This window comes from Stegostoma tigrinum, chromosome 15, assembly GCF_030684315.1.
Source record: "Stegostoma tigrinum isolate sSteTig4 chromosome 15, sSteTig4.hap1, whole genome shotgun sequence".
Taxonomy (NCBI): domain Eukaryota; kingdom Metazoa; phylum Chordata; class Chondrichthyes; order Orectolobiformes; family Stegostomatidae; genus Stegostoma; species Stegostoma tigrinum.
Genome location: NC_081368.1, coordinates 23,014,738 through 23,032,603, shown reverse-complemented (window position 1 = coordinate 23,032,603; position 17,866 = coordinate 23,014,738). Strand labels below are relative to the sequence as shown.

Genomic DNA, 17,866 nt, shown 5'->3' with positions numbered 1-17,866 from the left:
TGAAAGTTTTTTTCTGCCAGCACTTTGATGTATTTGCCCTAATGGACTGCACCGGTTCAAGAAGGGTATTCATCAACTTCACAAGAGAAATTGGGGAGATGCAGCTGCTCGCCCAGCCAGCAACGTGCTCATCCTGTAAAAGAGTAACGTAAAAAGTGCTTCTTTATAAAAGATTAGTTCACACTCAATTGGAGTGTTGCATTTTAGTTTTGGCTCCTGGAGGCATTAGAGGGAATGCAGAAAAGATTTTCACAAATGGTTCCATGGTTGAGAAACTTCACTAACATGGATGGTTTAAAGAAGCTGGGATTGAGAGGGGAAGGTTGGAGGAGTTTTGGTGGAGATGTTCAAAATCGTGAAACAGACAAAGGAATGAGAGAAACTGATCCTGCTAGCAAGCAAATTGAGAAATAAGAAAACTTGACTTGAGTTGTCCAACAAATTAACTAGATAAGATACATTTGGAGAGGATATTTCCTCTTATGCGAGAGTGTAGAACTAGGGGTCACTACTTAAAAATCAGTGGCTGCACATTTAAACAGCAGAAAGTTTATAAGGCCTTCTTTGAGGTCTGTGTGTCCTTGGAACTCTACTTCTACTACATTTTTAGGAAGAGAATTCTTGAATATTTTTCAGGCTAAGGTAGATTTTTGTTTAGCGGAGTGGTGAAAGATGATTAGAGATAGATGGGAATTAAGATTTGAGCTTGTATTCAATTTGGCCTTGATTATCTTGGATGGTAGAACAGAATCAAAGGGTTGAGTGGCTTTTTTATTCTCTCGTGGGATGTGGGCACTGGCTGACCAGCATTTATTGCCCATACCTACTCGCCCTTGAGAAGGTGGAGTAAAGCTGCCATCTTGAACTGCTGCAAGCTATGTGCTATAGTTAGACCCACATGGAATTCTACGATTTTGACCGAGTGACATGAGGGAATGGTGTTATATTTCCAAGTCAGGATGGTGAGTGTCTTTGAGGAAATTTCCAGGTGGTGGTGGTTCTTTCGAGGTCCATGTATCTACTGCTCTTTGTTTTTTTTTTATTTTATTTATGTACATGAATCAATGACATGAAAATATTATGCAGTGAGTTGTTAGGATTTGGAGTGTACAGCCTGTGTGGGATAGAGTCAAAATCGATTATAGTTTTTGAAAGTAATTTGGATAAGCACCTGAAGAAATTTACAGGGCTACAGGAAATAGTTGGGGAGTATGATTTTCACATTTATTGTTGTTGACATGGCATGTCTGTGTCAGAGCAAATTGCTATCATTGAAACACTGAATTATTGAGCCTTTAATCATTGTTACTTTTCTCATTTTCAGAGTTACATTCATGGAAACAGTCAAGCACAATTTGTAGCTGAAACACACATTGTGATTTTGCTGAGTATCCTTTGGCCTTTGTTGTAACACAATAGTTTAAATATTCAAAAACTGAAGAACTGAAAAAAAAAACTTCAATGTAATGACCATAATTATCTACAGTTTGATATCATTTTTGGTGAGGCATATTTTATGTACACTTCTGCTTCCAGTTTACAAGCCTGTTATGAAAACACAGGATCAAAAGCTCACATTTTATCAGTTGTCTGCATGGTTGCCACTCAAACTTTGAGTTTGATTTGATCATTGGCTAGCATGGACTCAGTTGCTGATGATTTGAATATGACCTCTTCTTGGATTTATCACCAGATGGAGAGTTGAGGCACAGCACCATAAGGAGAGGGATTGGGTTCAATTAATCATGCCCTACAGGTTGATCAAAAATATTTACACTGTTCGTATAGAAACTTGCAACTTTCAATTTTACTTAGCTGTAAGAAACAGTATGAAATTCTGAAGTTAAAGAAGTAATTAGAATGGGACGCGTGCAAAAAAAAATCAGTGAGAATAAAGTAAAATTAAAGTTGCTTCCCACAGAATTGAGTAAAACTAATCGGATTTCAAAATCCTACTAATTCAGTATAGAAGGAAACCATTCAGCAGACTAAGTTTGTGTTGCCTGTTTGTAGACCTGATGTGGAGGTGCTGGTGTGGACAAAGTTGGAAGTCCTTTAACACTGTTACAGTCCAAAAGGTTTATTTGAAATCAAAAGCTTTTGAAGTGTTGCGTCTTCATCAGGCTTGGCAAAGGAGCAGTGCTGAAAAAGTTCCTGATTTCAAATAAACTTGTTGGATTGGAAGGTGGCGTCCTGTGAATTCTGTGCTTGTAGATTTACCTAGTAAATGTACACTTGCTTTATCTGTTGTTTTCATCCTTTTTGAGTATTTACCCAATTCCCTGTTCTCTTGGGTGTTTTGCCAAGCTCTCTGAATGTATGGTATGCGGTTGCTAAATGTTCTACAATGGAATGTAGTTTAATTGCTTGATTCAAACCACTCAATATGCTCTTATCAAAACTCCTCATACTTTCTCTGTGAAGAATAAGCTCAACTTCCCTAGTCTGTCGACTGAAGCCCTTCATTCCCGGTAGCATTCTGGGAATTATCTCATGTATCCTCCGTAAGACCTTGATTAATATATAGTGCCCAGAACTGAACACAACTTCACCTGAAGTGTTTTAGAAAGGCTTGGCATAAATTCCGTGTTTTACCCTTTAAATAGAACCAAGCAGCTCACGTGTTTTTTTTAAACAATTTTCTTAACTTGTACTGACAGTTTCTTAAAATGTAAGTACATGTCACAATTGTTCGTCCTGTAACATTACCTGGAAGGGATATTGGTTCAAATTCCATTATAGCAGATGGTGAAATTTGAATTCTAGAGTTATTGAATTATAGAGTTACTGCACCTCAGAAAAAGGCCCTTTGGCCCATTTAGTCTGCTTCTGTTAAAAACAAACAGCTGCCTATTCTAATCCTGTTTTCTAGCACCTGGCCCATAGCGGAGTACGCCTTGACATTGCAAGCGTACGTCTAAATACTACTAAAATGTAATGAGTATTTGTGCCTCTACCGACCTTTTGTAGGCAGAGGTTCCCACCTACTTCTGGGTAACTTTTTTGTTTTATTTTCCCCTCTAAACTTCCTGCATCTTACTCTAAATTACATCCCCTGGTAATTGATTCCTGCGTCAAGGGGAAAAGTTCCTTCCTGTCTACTCTTGTCTATACCCCTCATAATTTTATACATCTCAATCATGTCCCTCTTCAGTTTCCTCTGCCCCAAAAAAAACAATCCTAGCCTAGCTGATGTGTCCTCATAACTAATACTCTCCAGCCCAGGCAACATCTTAGTAAATCTCCATTGCAACACCTCTTATTGCTATCACATCCATGTTATAATGTGAACTCCAGAACTAGCTGTGGCTTAACCAACACACTTACCGTTCCAACATAACCATCTGTCCTTGAACGCAGTGCCTCAGCTAATAAAGGCAAGTATCTATCTGTCCTGCTTTAAGTGACCAGTGGATGTGCACACCATGGTCCCCCTGATCCTCTGTGCTTCACGACATCCTACTATTCAATCAGAGAGGGGTGGTGGGGGGGATGTTTTTCATAGACTAGTGACCAGTGGCGTGCCACGAGGATCAACTGGGTCTGCTGCTTTTTGTCATGCGAATATAGGAGGTACGATTAGAGAGTTTGCAGATCACACCAGAATTGTTGATGTAATGGACAGTGAAGCTTATTATCTACAATGTACAATGGGACTTCAATCAGATGAGTTAATGGACTAAGGAATGGCAGATGGAGTTTAATTTGGATAAAGGAGGTGTTGCATTTTGGTAAAGTAAACCAGGGAAGAACTTTTTCAGTAAATGATAGGGATTGGACTGGAAGGTTTGAGCTATAGGGAGAGATTGAATGAATATACTGGGGATTTTTTTCCTCTGAAGCATTGAAGGCTGAGGGGGGGTTACCTTTTTAGAGGTTTATAAAATCATTGGGTGGCCTAGAAAGAGTAAATAGCCAAAGTCTTTTACCAAGAGTGGGGGGAGTACAAAACTAGAGGAGGACATGGGTTTAAGGTATTCAAAATGATATATCCATTAGAAAAGGGGATGGCTATGGGACTCCTGCACTGCTTGCCACCTTCAACTCTGCCTGGTAGTCACCCATACCCTTTTTGTCTGTCATTCTGAACCTGTAGTGTCACTACCTCGCTGTACATGACGTATGACATACCCTACATCACAGATGCTCCACTATGAATTCAGCTGTTGCTCTAGCTCCAAAATACAATTAGTCAGTAGTTGCAGCTGGACATACTTCCTGCACATGTCAGCAGGGGGACAATTCAAGCTTTCATGATTTGCTACATAGCACAGGCGCATATTGCAGCTGTGAGCTCTGCTGCTATAACTGCTGCTTAAACCCCTTAGATACTTGCTTTACTTAAAGTTTGTAAGCATACAACTAACTTGCTTCCCTTGTCCCAGTTTTCCTTCCTTGTATTACTTCATTATATTGGCCCTTACTCTCTCTTATTCCTGTTGTTTCTCAGTTGATCCCTCCTTCCGAGTAAAATCCTGAGCCCACCGATGCAAGCTTTCTCGTGTTACTCTTTGATTTGTATGCGCAAGCAACAATCCCCTGAAGCTGCAGCTGTTAAGCTGTGCTGTCTGCCCCTGCATATCCACACACAGAATACTGGGGCTTGATTTATCTTGTTGCTGACTCCCTTCTCTTTGAATTGAAGATGAAGTGTTGTGCCCCTGATTCTGGACCATGTTTTAACCTGCTTCTTCTTTCTGCTCAATTAAAGCTGAAGCGTTGGAGCCCCCCTATCTTGTTACTGACTCCCTTCTCTCTGTCCAGTTGAATTTAATAAAAACCTGGAACAAAGTTGACCGGAGTCACTGTGTAATCACTGTCAGTTGTAAAATCCGTTTAGTTCACTCATGGCCTCTAGGGAAGGAAATCTGCCACCCTTACCTGGTCTGGCTGAATGTAACTCCAGCCCCACAGCAATGTTCTTAACTCCTAAATGCCTTCTGGGTAATTAGGGATGGGTAACAAACAACTTAATGATGCTGTCATCCCAGAAACTAGTTTTTTAAAAAGTACACCCACATCTCTCTCTGTTCCTGCCCCCTCTTTACAATCGTATCATTTAGTTTGTATTACTGCTACCCATTCTCCCTACCTAAATATATGCTGCACACTTCATGTTAAATCTATTCTGTAGTTCTGTCTGTCTTATAACTTCCAAATTATAAGTCTCTGACCAGGACACTGTTCCTAATGTCAACCACCAAAGCATTGTCTATTTTAATTAAATCTGTGTTGTGAACCTTTACATTTGTCATTCGTCACCTTTTTTATTCTGCTTTGTTATTCAGAGAAATCTAATTTTCAGTTTCTTCCCTTCTCCCTCTTTCAGGCATGTGCCTATTCTGCAGTTAACTATGAACCAATCTCCTGTTGTGGAATTGCAATTTAGCTTATCATTGCTTTAATTTCAGTCCACCTGGTCTAAATTGTATTGTAATATCCTGACTGAAGATGGCCACTTATCCAGTTAAATTTTTTATGCTTGTTTATTCTTGTCCTGTTCCAAATCTTTCATAAACTTGATATTATAATGACTCTACCATGTTCCTACTAAATAAACAAGTTCCACTTGCTCCTCACCTCATCCTTGGAATGCGTTTCCAAGCGTATAACAAGGGTAGCCTTGTTGGATCTAATTCTGGGAATATTTCTTACAACTTCTTGTCGTCCTTCCTAAACCCTATCCATCCACTGCAAAAGAAAATCACCACCTATTCTCTTAATCTTTGTTAGGATAAGTAGTTTCCTATCATTTTTACTGAGCTCTACTTGCACCTTATTATAACATGTTTCCAATTTCCTGGCTTTGAATTATTTGACCTTGATGTATGCACCTCATGTTGTAACTGTTGTTCCTAAATGTTTGCAAAATCCTTCTCCAGTTCTTTTACAGTTTGATCAATTCTGTTACTTCATTTTCTTTCCCTGTATTTCCAGAACACCTTGCAATCCGGAATCCTATATTCCTGGTCATTTTGTTTGATTCAGATTATTTATTGTTATTGTCCTATATGGCATCTTGTGCCTCATCACCAACCTTTTTCTTTCATTATTTGCCATTTTGTATGTGCACACCACCCCCAGGTTTCCCTCAGATTTTCCTCAACTGATCTCTCCTATTTCTAAACTATTTTACTCTCGTGCTACTTTATCTCTTCCTGTTATGTATCTTCTCTTTTTGTCCGAGCGCCCGAAACGTTGACTTGCCTACCCCCCAAATGCTGTCTGACATGCCATGCTTTTCCAACCTCTCTCCTATAGACTCTGGCTTCCAGCATCTGCAGTCCTTACTGTCTCCAAGTCACTGGATACAAAGAGGGTGGTGGTAAAGGATGCTTTTTGGACTGGAGGTCTGTGACCAGTGGTGTGCCCCATAGATTGTTGCTGGATCCTTTGCTGTTTGTCATTGATCATAAATGATTTGGATGTGAATATGGGAGGTATGGTTAGTGAGTTTGCTGATGATGCCAAAATAGGTGGTGTATTGGACAGTGAAGATGATCATCTCAGAGGACCTTGATGAGATGGGCCAATGGGCTGAGGAATGGCAGGTGGAGTTTAATTTTAGACAAATGTGAGGTGTTGCATTTTGGTAAGGCAAACAAGGGCAGGACTTGTACACTTAATGCTGGGCCCTGATTTGAGTTATAGGGAAAGGTTGAAGAGGTTGAGGCTTTTTTCTCTAGAGCTTTGGGGGATGGGGGTGACCTTACAGACGTTTTGAGATCATGAGGGGCATGAATCGGCTAAATGGTCAAGGTCTATTAGGACTGAATTGAGAAGGAACTTCTTCGCTCAGAGGGTTGTTAGTCTATGGAATTCATTGCCCAGTGAAGTAGTTGATGCTACTTAGCTTTAAAAACGTTTACTGAAGGTAGATTTTTTTTTTTTGAACGATAAAGGAATTAAGGCATACGGTGAGAACGCGGGTATGTGGATCTGAGTCTAAGAAAAAGATCAGCCATGATCTTACTGAATGGCGGAGCGGGCTCGAAGAACTGAATGGCCTACTCTTCCTAGTTCTTATGTCTTTTCCTGGGGTGGGGGAATCCAAAACTAGAGGGCATAGGTTCAAGGTGAGAGGGGAAAGATTTTACAAGGGCCTGAGCGGTAACTTTTCAGAGGGTGGTGCATGTATGGAATGAGCTGTCAGAGGAAGCAGTGGAGCAGGTGCAACAATAACATTTAAAAGGCAACTGGATGAGTGTTAGAACAGGAAGGGTCTGGAGGGATGTGGGCCAAATGCTGGCAAATGGGACTGGGTCGGTTTGAGATGTCTAGTTGGTGCTGACAAGTTGAACTGAAGTTTGTTTCTGTACTGTATGATTGTAATTCATTTGAATTTGATATGATTTGTCTTAACTACCAATGCAGATGCTGCAATAACATTAGGTATGGTGCTTCTTCATGAAGCAGCAACATCTAATATGGAAATAGGCAAAAGAAGAAGTAAGTACTAAGTACATCTGTGTCGACTAGTTACCTTAATTAGATTAATTTTGAAGTATTGGTATGATTTTGTTTTTATGATCATTCCATTTATCTTGCCAGAATTTCATTATTTTAAAATGCTAATGTTAGATTTTGAATGAACTTCACAAAAAACTCCCCACATTTGCAACCGTCCAAACATTTCAGCCATTTTTCCCTCTTTTCTTGAAGGCTTTGAATCTTACTGGGCTATGAAGAAGTTAATAACTTCTGCAAAAGCAAAGTGTAATTATTTAACTGGTTATTTATTCCTCTCTTTTTGACAAATTTTGATTTTGTGTTGCAGCAACTGGACCGTTTCATTTACTTAATCATATCTTTAAGTCAAATGATCATCATATATCACCAACACTCCCAAAATAAAATCCAACCTCTACTTCTGCTTCTCGCTGTCTCCTCACATGGAACATGGTGGCATCTTCAGTGTGTGCACTGATGCATCCTTTGGACAGCCCTGCATAATGTAGTGGCTGTGTTGCATTATGGATAAATTGTTCCATTTGTGTTAATCACACTATCATCCTTCCTCCTGTAATCCATGGTAACAAAATGCAGCAAATTTGTCAAACAAATAGACTTGTTACATTCTTATGTTGAATGGAAGTGCGTAAAGCTGAGCATTTCTGTAAGTTAATAGCCTTCTCACGATTTTCGATGGAAGAAAGATTATTTTGTATTTGTAGAGATTAAGTGTGAGGGTAAAGTGGCATATTGATTTAAATGTAGTGCAACATTGTATGTTTACTGTTAAGGAATAGATGTCAGCATTTACTGCTTACCCTTTAAAATCAGATTATTCCAGTAAATTAACTAAAGTATCACTTTTTTTCTCTTCTATTATCCTGATTGCATCATGGATACCTAGTTTGAAGATGTTACACAATCAATTTATCTGATCACCGATATGCCTAGATTATTAACTTTTTGCTGATGTTAGTTTTAATCCCCTTTTACATCTTGTTTCATCACTTTTCACTCCATCCCTGATAAGCTGCTAGCATTTACAATCCTGAATATTTTTTGGTATTAATTTTATAGTTTCAGCTGGTAGTTGTTACAGTCCAAGATCCTGCAGTTCAGCACAATGTGTGCACACGTTAGCATGGTATCGTTTTGAGAAAAACTGATTTGGATTATTTCTGCTGAAACCTTTTGAACTAATGGATAAAGAATAAATACTCGATATAATTTTAGGAAAAAATAATGTTAAAATGGATTTTGTAGAAAGTAAGTAAGGACTTTTAAAATCAAACATATACCTGATTGTGGTAGACTTATATGCTGCAATGGCTTGGTGATTCACCTTTTGTTTTCTTTTTGCTCTTCAGTTTTGTGTGTGGCAGGACTAGGACTAGTTGGGTTTTTCTTCAGCCTAATGTTGTCCATTTTCAGAGCAAAATACCATGGATATCCATATCGGTGAGTTATTGATAGCACATGCAGTTATGTAATGACTGAATACTTTATCAAACTTCAACTATGTATTGGATGTGTATTCGGGCATTTTCTGTATCAAACAGCAATTGTGACTCTTATTTCTGTTCGCAAAGTTACCTCTTTTTCAGTGTCCATTTCATCAATTTCAGTAGCTTGGTGTAATTATCACAGCTGTGATTAGCAATGGAGTTATTGCTTAGCAAACATTCAAATATTGGAGGTTATGATAGGCGAGCTTTTTTTTGAGGTCTGTCTTAAGTAGATTTTGTTCCTCCTCCTGCTTTTGATTACTGTCTTACTTTCAAATTTTTAATTTGTTAGCCTGTTGTCAACAGGGTAAGCCAGAAGATGTAATCTTTCCGATACCTCCCAAGCTGCTGCAATGCTATTTATGATCAAGTCTGTTTGCAAACTGATAAAAATGAGAAACTTTGTATTTAGATTTATCCCTGCTTCTCATCTCTAAAGTGTGCTAGTTATCTCTGGAATTAAGGTACCTTGAATTTGTCTTGCTACAATCTGATTTTAACCTAACTGCTAAGCGGGGCATTATTCTTCATTGGGAAGATGGTTTATTTGTCAGTGTGATTTTGAAGGTTAAGTCTTTGGGAATCCTTTCCATTCTTGAAAATAAATACCTTTTAAAAGATCAGGTGGTCTTATCTGAATGAGAATTGGGAGGCTTGCACTGCCGCATCAGTTTTTGCTCGCTCACCTCCAACAGCACTCCATTACATAAATCCTTTGTCAGTTTGAACCTCAGGTTTTGGGAGGTTTAGATGAGTGGAGATGTGTATAGATATTCTCCAGTTAAGTGTGGTTTATAGCAGTGTAGATTTCCTTTGAAATTTTTAAAAGATGGCATCTGTTCTTCTCATACATGTAGCTGAACAAAAATGCAGCTGGTTCTGTGGAGGAGCCTCATAACATCCTTTTAAATGGCAACTTATTTATGCGTATGTTCTTCTGATTAAATGGCAAAACTACTCCAAGGTATTTATCCACGGTTTGAAGTATTACCTCGCATTGCATAAGAAATACACTTTTCTTGGGGTAACTGAGTTTATCCCTTAGTATATCCAACTCGGAGACACTTGGGTTGAGAGCGTTCCTTGCTGCTGGAGCAATTTGTGAGAGCAAATGACGAGGCAGAGACTGGAGCTGTGGAATTCTACAAGTCTACATTATAACTTGGGAAGTCAATAAAATTTGGGTGTGTTTTGTAATACCCCTGCAAAGCAAAGAAACACTGATTATAGTCTTGCATACAAGTGGAACTAAAGAGCTGCTTTGAATATTTTGTTTGCTTTTAACTTTCTAAAATGTGTTGTGAAGTTATCATATAGTTAACTTGTCTAGAATGTTTGCTAATTGGGTCTATTTTAAGTTCTGCCCATTTTATCTTTACCTTTTAGCTTTCTTATTAGTTGATCCTGGAGAGAGAGAGAGAGAGAGACCAACTAGAAGGACAGCACCATGGCTTGAAAAAACACATGAAGTTAAGAAGAGTTTGGTTGTGTTTCAGATTACTTTCCAAAGTTGTTGCAATCAAGGTCTCTCAAAGGAAGACTTGAACCAAAGAGAGCCTCCAGTGCCTTAGCAGATTTTTAAGTTTACTATCGGACAAGAAAAATATTTTAAAAATTGAAACGGTTTCAAGGTATCCTGGGAAAAATAGAAAATAATTATAATTGTTTGCAATTTTCAAAAAAGTATGCCATTTCTGTTGACTGATTAAAGTGCCTTAACCTGAATTGTACATCAAAACTGAAGGGCTGATTTGCATACTTTTAAATTTCTACTAGTTGGTATGTGATATTGAAGTATCATTTTCAATAGCTTGACCTGAAATGCCACATTCTGTTCTGTACATTGAGTCATTTTCTTCAACAGATACTGTGAAACTGGCTGTTTGCATTTTGCATTTACAATAAAGAGATGACTTGATGTCTGTGGTATCAATAACTGGGAGCAAACATTAGTCTGCAGTAAATTCTTTTGAAGTGCAATGATGCTTGTTTGACCATCTAGAAAACTTTTAATATGTGATAACTGATTCAAACTGTTAACGAAGAAAGTTTGGTGCAAAATATGAATGCAGCTAATAATTAAATAACGGGGAGTGCATGGTGCCTTGGGAACTAGTTTCAAAACCAGAAAGATGTAAGTTGGTTGAAATGCATTGTAAAATGCTAGCTCAATGCCTTATTTTTATATTAAATCTAAATTAGATGAAAACTGACTTAAATATTGCCTCTAATTGCACAGTTAGATTTGATATGTTTTGAAAATGTTCTGAATGTAATTTTGTGCTCCTTTTAAAGAAAACAAATATTACTCCATTTAAATAACATTGATTTCCAATATTTTCATTTCATTTCAGATACAGCCTAGTAAAACTGCAGAGGTAAAGCTGATCCAGCTATAGATCAATGAACCATTAGTCAGAACCCCTGGATGAGGAAACTTTGCCAGAGTAATCAATTTTGATCACAATTCATTGAGTGCAGATACAAGTGGGTGTGTGAAGAGTCTGACTAAGCTATGTGGGCCTTCTGTGGAATAACCTCCAAATAGATGTTTGGAACTGTAGCCTAGCAAAATGTTGATGCCATTAGGAGAGAATTAAAAATGAATAAACAAGTGAGGAAAATTGGGTAACAAACTTTTGAACAGGGAGTAAAGAAGGACATCCAGTCTATTTAAGATGTATGTTCAATGTGTAGTTGTAGTTCCTTTTCCCTTTCATAACTAATCTTATCACTTCCCTCAAAGTTCTATCTTGGGTTCTTTTGAAAACAATTTATGTTGTGTTTGAAAAACCAGTGTGTTGATAACACATTTTTGCAAATATTTTTGTTTATAATCATTCAATTTGTCAATACAAATATATAACCGGACTTTGACTTCAAGTGAGTTCTTAATTATGGATGTGAGATTGCTCGCTGAGCTGGAAGGTTAGTTTTCAGACGTTTCGTCACCATTCTAGGTAACATCATCAGTGAGCCTCCGGTGAAGCGCTGGTGTTATGTCCCGCTTTCTATTTATCTGTTTAGGTTTCCTTGGGTTGGTGATGTCATTTCCTGTTCTTTTTCTCAGAGGATGGTAGATGGGCTCCAAATCAATGTGTTTGTTGATGGAGTTCTGGTTAGAAGGATGGCATTCCAGGAATCCTGTTTTGTGTCTGTTTGGCTTGTCCTAGGATGGATGTGTTGTCCCAAAGTGGTGTCCTTCCTCATCTGTACGTAAGGATACTAGTGATAGTGGGTCATGTTGTTTTGTGGCTACTTGATGTTCATGTATCCTGGTGGCTAGCTTTCTTCCTGTTTGTCCAATGTAGTGTTTGTCACAGTTCTTGCAAGGTATTTTGTAGATGACGTTCGTTTTGCTTGTAGTCTGTATAGGGTCTTTAAGTTCATTAGCTGCTGTTTTAGTGTGTTGGTTGGTTTGTGGGCTACCCTGCTGCCAAGAGGTCTGAGTAGTCTGGCAGTCATTTCGGAAATGCCTTTGATGTAGGGGAGAGCGGTTATGGTTTCTGGGCCTGTTTTGTCTGTTTGTTTGGGTTTGTCGCTGAGAAATCAGCGGACTGTGTTCATTGGGTACCTGTTCTTTTTGAATACGCTGTATAGGTGATTTTTCTTCTGCTCTTTTGTAGTTCCTCTGTGCTGCAGTGTGTGGTGGCTTGTTGGAGTAATGTTCTAATGCAGCTTCGTTTGTGGGTGTTGGGATGGTTGCTCCTGTAGTTCAGTATTTGGTCTATATGTGTTGGTTTCCTTCAAACCAGCGTCTACAGGAAAACAATGTTCCAAGGAATAAAGTCCTATCTTTGGCCCCAGTCTCCCTATAACTGAGGCCTACTAGTCGAGGCAACATTCTCGCAAATGTTCTTTTGCACACTTCCAAGTTTAACTATGTCTTCCCTATAACAGTGACCAAAACTGTACACAATATGTTACAGTTGTACAAGTCATGGGTGAATATAATGTCCCAACTGCTATACTCAGTGCCTTGAGGCTGAAGGCTAGCATTCTAAATACCTTCTTCACCACCTACATAGCCGTGACTGTTTTCAGTGACCTGTGTACTGTACACTTTGCTCTACCACTCATCCTAGTGTCACCTGCAAATTTAGACATACAACATCCTTCCTCCTGAACTGAACACAATATTCTAAGTGAGGTCTAACCAGGATTTTATAGTGCTACAGCATAACCTCCTGGCTCTTATACTCAATTCCCCTGTCAGAATAATCTGAGTCAAGCTGACATATAGAATTTATTCAATCACTACACTACACTACAATGCTGCTGCAGGAGAGGACCAATAGCAGTGCTAATTGTGGAAATATGGACAAGTGCAATGATGCCAAATATTAACTGTTACAATGTCATTTGTGATACTTGAAAAGTATTGCTCTTATTTGTATTATACGTGAGGCGTGAAGAAAGGAGATGAGGATCTACCCCCTACATAGAACATTGCCACCATTTCTTTACAACAATTTAATTGTTTTTTTCTGCATCGCCTGCACAGCACCATTAATTAAATCATAACCACGAAGAAAAATGATGAATATTCCAACCACAACGTCTGTCCTTCGTAAATCCAATTAAATTTTCGATTTTTTTCAAAAATCCCCGAATAATATTTTCTAGTTGGCTACCTCTCTGAACATGTCAATAGCCATAGTAACAGTTACCAGAGCAACGTCACCATCATCCAATCAATGCGATGAAGCTGCGTAAGCAGCCAGTAGCATCAACGTTTACTGCCCCGAGCGATCTTTCCATGACGTCTTGTGCAGAGCTCGCAATCCTATTGGAGGAGCGGGCGCAGCACATGACCTTTCCGACTGTCAACCTTGGTCACTATAGGAACAACTTCCTTTTCTCGATAGAAATGGCGATAACGCGAAGTGGGAGGACGGGCCGATTCGGGATGTAGTCGGGCCGGCGAGTGAATGACAGGTGTGATCCCCTTTTTGTGGTGGGGTGGGGCGGCAAAGGAGAAAAGGATATGGGACGGGAGGAAGGTGGTGGTTGATTCGAGGGTTTCTCTTGAATTTGATTGCGTTTTTCTATTCCCCCGTTTTTCCTCATGTGTAGTGGTAGGCCCGGGGCTCCGGAGCAACCAATGGACGCCGAGGATACTGGATGCGTCGGGCCCAATAGGAAAGTGGGGAAGGAAGGGGGTGGGTGAAGGGTTGTGCGTCGGTGAAGCGAACTGAGAGAGAGAGTGCGCGCCATGGCGCTGTATTGTCTGTTCGGGGTGTAGGTAGACAAACAGCTAGGGGAGGGGACGAGAGAGAGAGAGACGCAGGCCGGAGGCCTTGAGGAGTGACGCGGCGGGAGGGGGGAAGAAACGAGGGACAGCCACCGCCGCCGATGAGAGGAGCAAAGCCGCACCTTCCACAGGAGCCGCGGGAGAGATGACAGCAGAGCCGCGCAGGTAGACTGCCGGGCAGGAAGGAGGGAAAACCCAGCGATGCCGGCCCTGGTGCAGAGCCTGACAAAGTGTAGCTGCACGCCTCTGACTCTCCTTTTTCTCCTCCCACCTTTCATCACCGCCCCGGCCGCTGAACCAGATTCCCGCCCCACTCCAATCAGAACTCTTTCCCCCCCCCCCCCCCCATTAGATTCCCGAGGCGCTCTGCCTTGTGTTTTTTGCCCACCGATCGCATTCACTGAGGCTCCAGAGAAGGCCCTTTCTTAAGAAAAATGGCGGCCTTGTTGCCTCCGGTGCACGTAGGAAACCCCCGCCTCCTCCGCTAGCTCTCTCTCTTGCCAAGCTGCTGCATGGAGAGGTCACATGTAGGAAACCGATTATGCTCTCAAAAGGAAATCCCCAATTGCACGTTAGGTTTCCGTTCAAGGGCCGCGCGCTGATCCTTGAAGTTTCGCATCATAACCACACGCACGCACACATAATGTACGTTCGTATATAGCGGGTGTGGTGTTCATCAGACGCTGTTGCTTCCTCACTCAATGAGGAACAAAGTGAGTGTGGCGAGGTAGTGATGCGATGGCCAAACGTCACTTTGTGGACAGTTTTGTTTGGATTCTCCATTTTGAATCGAGTATTGGCTTTTGCCAAGTGGGTTGTTAGACCCATGTAACATTGCTGTTAGATTAACAAACGAAACTTAATTGCACTTAGCCTTTTATTGTATTCAACTGTAAATACAAAGGAGCAACCTTCAACTTAGGCAGAAGGTATTTAAATTAGTAACTTTTCAACTGCATGTATTTTCAGATGCAGTATTAAAGATCCTCAATTATCATTTTTATCTTCGCCTAAAAAGAATTTAATTTCAGTTAGATTCCATGAAAGTTCACTTATTAACATGTTGTACTTGTGATTTTTTTTGAGTTTATGTACTGATAGAAGAACTTCAGACCTTGAGGAATTGTTTACAAGCTGTATTTAAAGGGTCAATTTAACGTTTATTTTTATCTGAGTCATTCAGAAATGTCATTGATGTGTAGTACTTGTATGTTCTTGCATTTTTTGGATTTTTTAGTTTGTATGATCTAGTTCATCGTCTAATATAGTTATCTACGAGAGTGAAAGTAATGCACTTGCTTTAGCTGATGTGATGGGTGCGCTGTATTGAAGGAGAATAAGGTGGATGATGCATGTTTGGATTGTGAGAATTAGAAAATGGAAGCTTTAGACCATTCCCTAGTTGTAAAAGGTTTACCATGTGACTTGCTGAAAAAATAAAAGAATATGGGATTATTAAAAAGCAGGGTGACTTTAATGAACTGAAATAATAAGACTAAAAGCCTTTAGATGAGACATAAGACAATGCTTAATGGCCTAAAAACAAATTTAACCCCTTTCAAAATCTTGTGCTGCAGACGGTCTAGAAAGAGCCTTTGGTCTGAGGCATTGTGTGTTTTGGAATACGTGAAGTAGTTGTGAACACTTGGAATAAGCTGGTAAGGGGTAAAATAGCTATCTTTCGCTCCCTGAGTGACAATATAATCTTTTAAAGGCTAGCTGAAGAAATATCTTTTTAAATATTAGCTGATAATCAGAGCTCTAGAATCAATATACCTGATCTCATACAATTTAAAAGTTGAACTGTTAACTCATTTGAAAGAAGAAGGGTCTGGCCCGATACATCAGCTTTCCTGCTCCTATGATGCAGCTTGCCTGCTGTGTTCATCCAGGTCTACACCTTGTTATCTCGAAAGAACTGTTTCCTGTTGGCCTGCCATCTGAACTAATGGAGTCTATGACTGGCAGAAACATGAGCCTGTCAACCAGAAACTGAAGGAACTGAGAAAGTAATCTCTTACCCTTAGTTTGGACCCCAGACCAGCAAGGTTTATGCCTATATTTCCATTCATAAGTGTTCTGCAGAACTGTTGTTGTCGTGTGTGTGTGTGTGTGTGTGTGTGTGTGTGTGTGTGTGTGTGTGTGTGTGTGTGTGTGTGTGTGTATTGGGTGGGGGTGCATGGGTATTGGTATTAAAGAGGTATGGCTTAGTCCTGCATGATAACCTGGTTGACAAGTGGTTTGGCCAGGTGTTTAAAGCATTGGCCTGTGGTTTTAATGAATGAGTTTATTTCTACTTTACTGGTGAAAGCTGCTTATTAGACATAGCAATGATAATTTGAATGTTTTGGATAGTTACACTTTAGCTTGATCTCTAGTGCTTGCCTCTCCTCTGTAGTGTAACTCACTGGAACAGTGTGCTGAAGATTCGAGCCCACTATTCCCAGCATAACCACAAATGTAAAGATTTATTGAAACTACTGAAATACCAAATTTGCCTTTGACTAATTGTTACCTGGAGGAAAAGTATACTTGGTTTGTAACAATAAAAACAGCTCGCTGTAACACTCACTTAAAAAGAACAGTCAAAAACTAGGATTTGTAATTTATGTACCTTTAAACTTTCACCCTTTTAAAATCCCTGTCAACTTCTCTTGTGTACGTATGCACACAGGTAAACCCCCGCACATAGATATGTTATGAATAGAAGGGGAGGAAAAAGTCATAAGTGGTACACAGTTCTGTATCACCAGTCCAAATCATGACAAAATAGATTGGTTTCACAATTCTTTGATATGCAGATAACATCAGACATCAGTGATAGAGCACTGGAGTGATGTAGGCACTTCAGCCCAAACTGATCCACGCTAACCATATTGCCCACTTAGCTAGTTCCGATTGCCCACATTTGGTCCATATCCCCGTAAACCATTCCCATCCATGAATTATCCAAATGTTTTTTAAATGTGGCTTTTTTTACCTGCCTCAACTACTTTCTCTGGTAGCTCATTCCGTATACGCACCACTCTCTGTGTGAAGAAGCTGGGAGCATCGGAGTTAGTAAGAAGTTGCCCTCAGGTCCGTCTTAAATCTTTTCCCTCTCATCTTAAGCCCATGCCCTCTAGTTTTCAATTCCCCATCCCTGGGGAGAAGACTATTTTCATTCATCCTATCACTGCCCCTCATGATATTATACACCTCAATAAGGTTATCCCCTCATTTCCCCCATGTTCCAAGGAATGAAGTCCTATCCTGGCCAAACTCCGCTTATAACTCAGGCCAATTAGACCAGGCAACATTCTTGTAAAGAGATAGTAAGAACTGCCAGTGCCGGAGTCAGAGATAACAGTGTGGAGCTGGAGGAATACTGCAGGCCAGGCAATATTTGAGTAGGAACGTTTTGTCCCTGCCCGTAATGTCAACTTTCCTACCCCTGTGATGCTGCCTGGCCTGCTGTGTTCCTCCACCCTCAAGCTGTGTGATCTCAACATCCCTGTACGTTTTTTTTTGCACACTTTCCAGTTTAACTATATCTTTCCTATAACAGGGTGACCAAAACTGTACACAGTACTTCGATGTGGAGCCTCACCAACAAATTATACAACTGTAACATAATGGCACAACTCCTGTACTCGATGCATTGACCGATGAAGGC

General features: G+C 40.0%; 2 protein-coding genes across 3 annotated transcripts in view; both read left to right on the top strand.

The window, feature by feature from the left end:
- LOC125458738 (magnesium transporter protein 1-like) overlaps positions 1 to 10,875 on the top strand; it is a 40,079-nt gene extending 29,204 nt beyond the window's left edge. Inside the window, exons 7-10 of the mRNA XM_048544296.2 lie at positions 1,325 to 1,388; positions 7,375 to 7,449; positions 8,820 to 8,910; positions 10,344 to 10,875. Of these exons, the coding sequence (XP_048400253.1) occupies positions 1,325 to 1,388; positions 7,375 to 7,449; positions 8,820 to 8,910; positions 10,344 to 10,359 (246 nt within the window). The 3' untranslated portion in view covers positions 10,360 to 10,875. The remainder of the gene's footprint in view (positions 1 to 1,324; positions 1,389 to 7,374; positions 7,450 to 8,819; positions 8,911 to 10,343) is intronic.
- A 2,907-nt stretch (positions 10,876 to 13,782) lies between these two features.
- The window catches only part of atrx (ATRX chromatin remodeler), a 233,303-nt gene continuing 229,219 nt past the window's right edge, over positions 13,783 to 17,866 (top strand). The window contains exon 1 of one of the 2 annotated variants that reach the window (XM_048545006.2): positions 13,783 to 13,895. Coding sequence is in view for 1 of the 2 variants with exons in the window: in XM_048545004.2 (XP_048400961.2) it covers positions 14,357 to 14,376 (20 nt within the window). In the remaining variant the exon portion in view is untranslated. Of the gene's footprint in view, positions 13,896 to 14,123; positions 14,377 to 17,866 lie in introns of those variants that run through there. The other variant, XM_048545004.2, reaches the window with a different exon arrangement.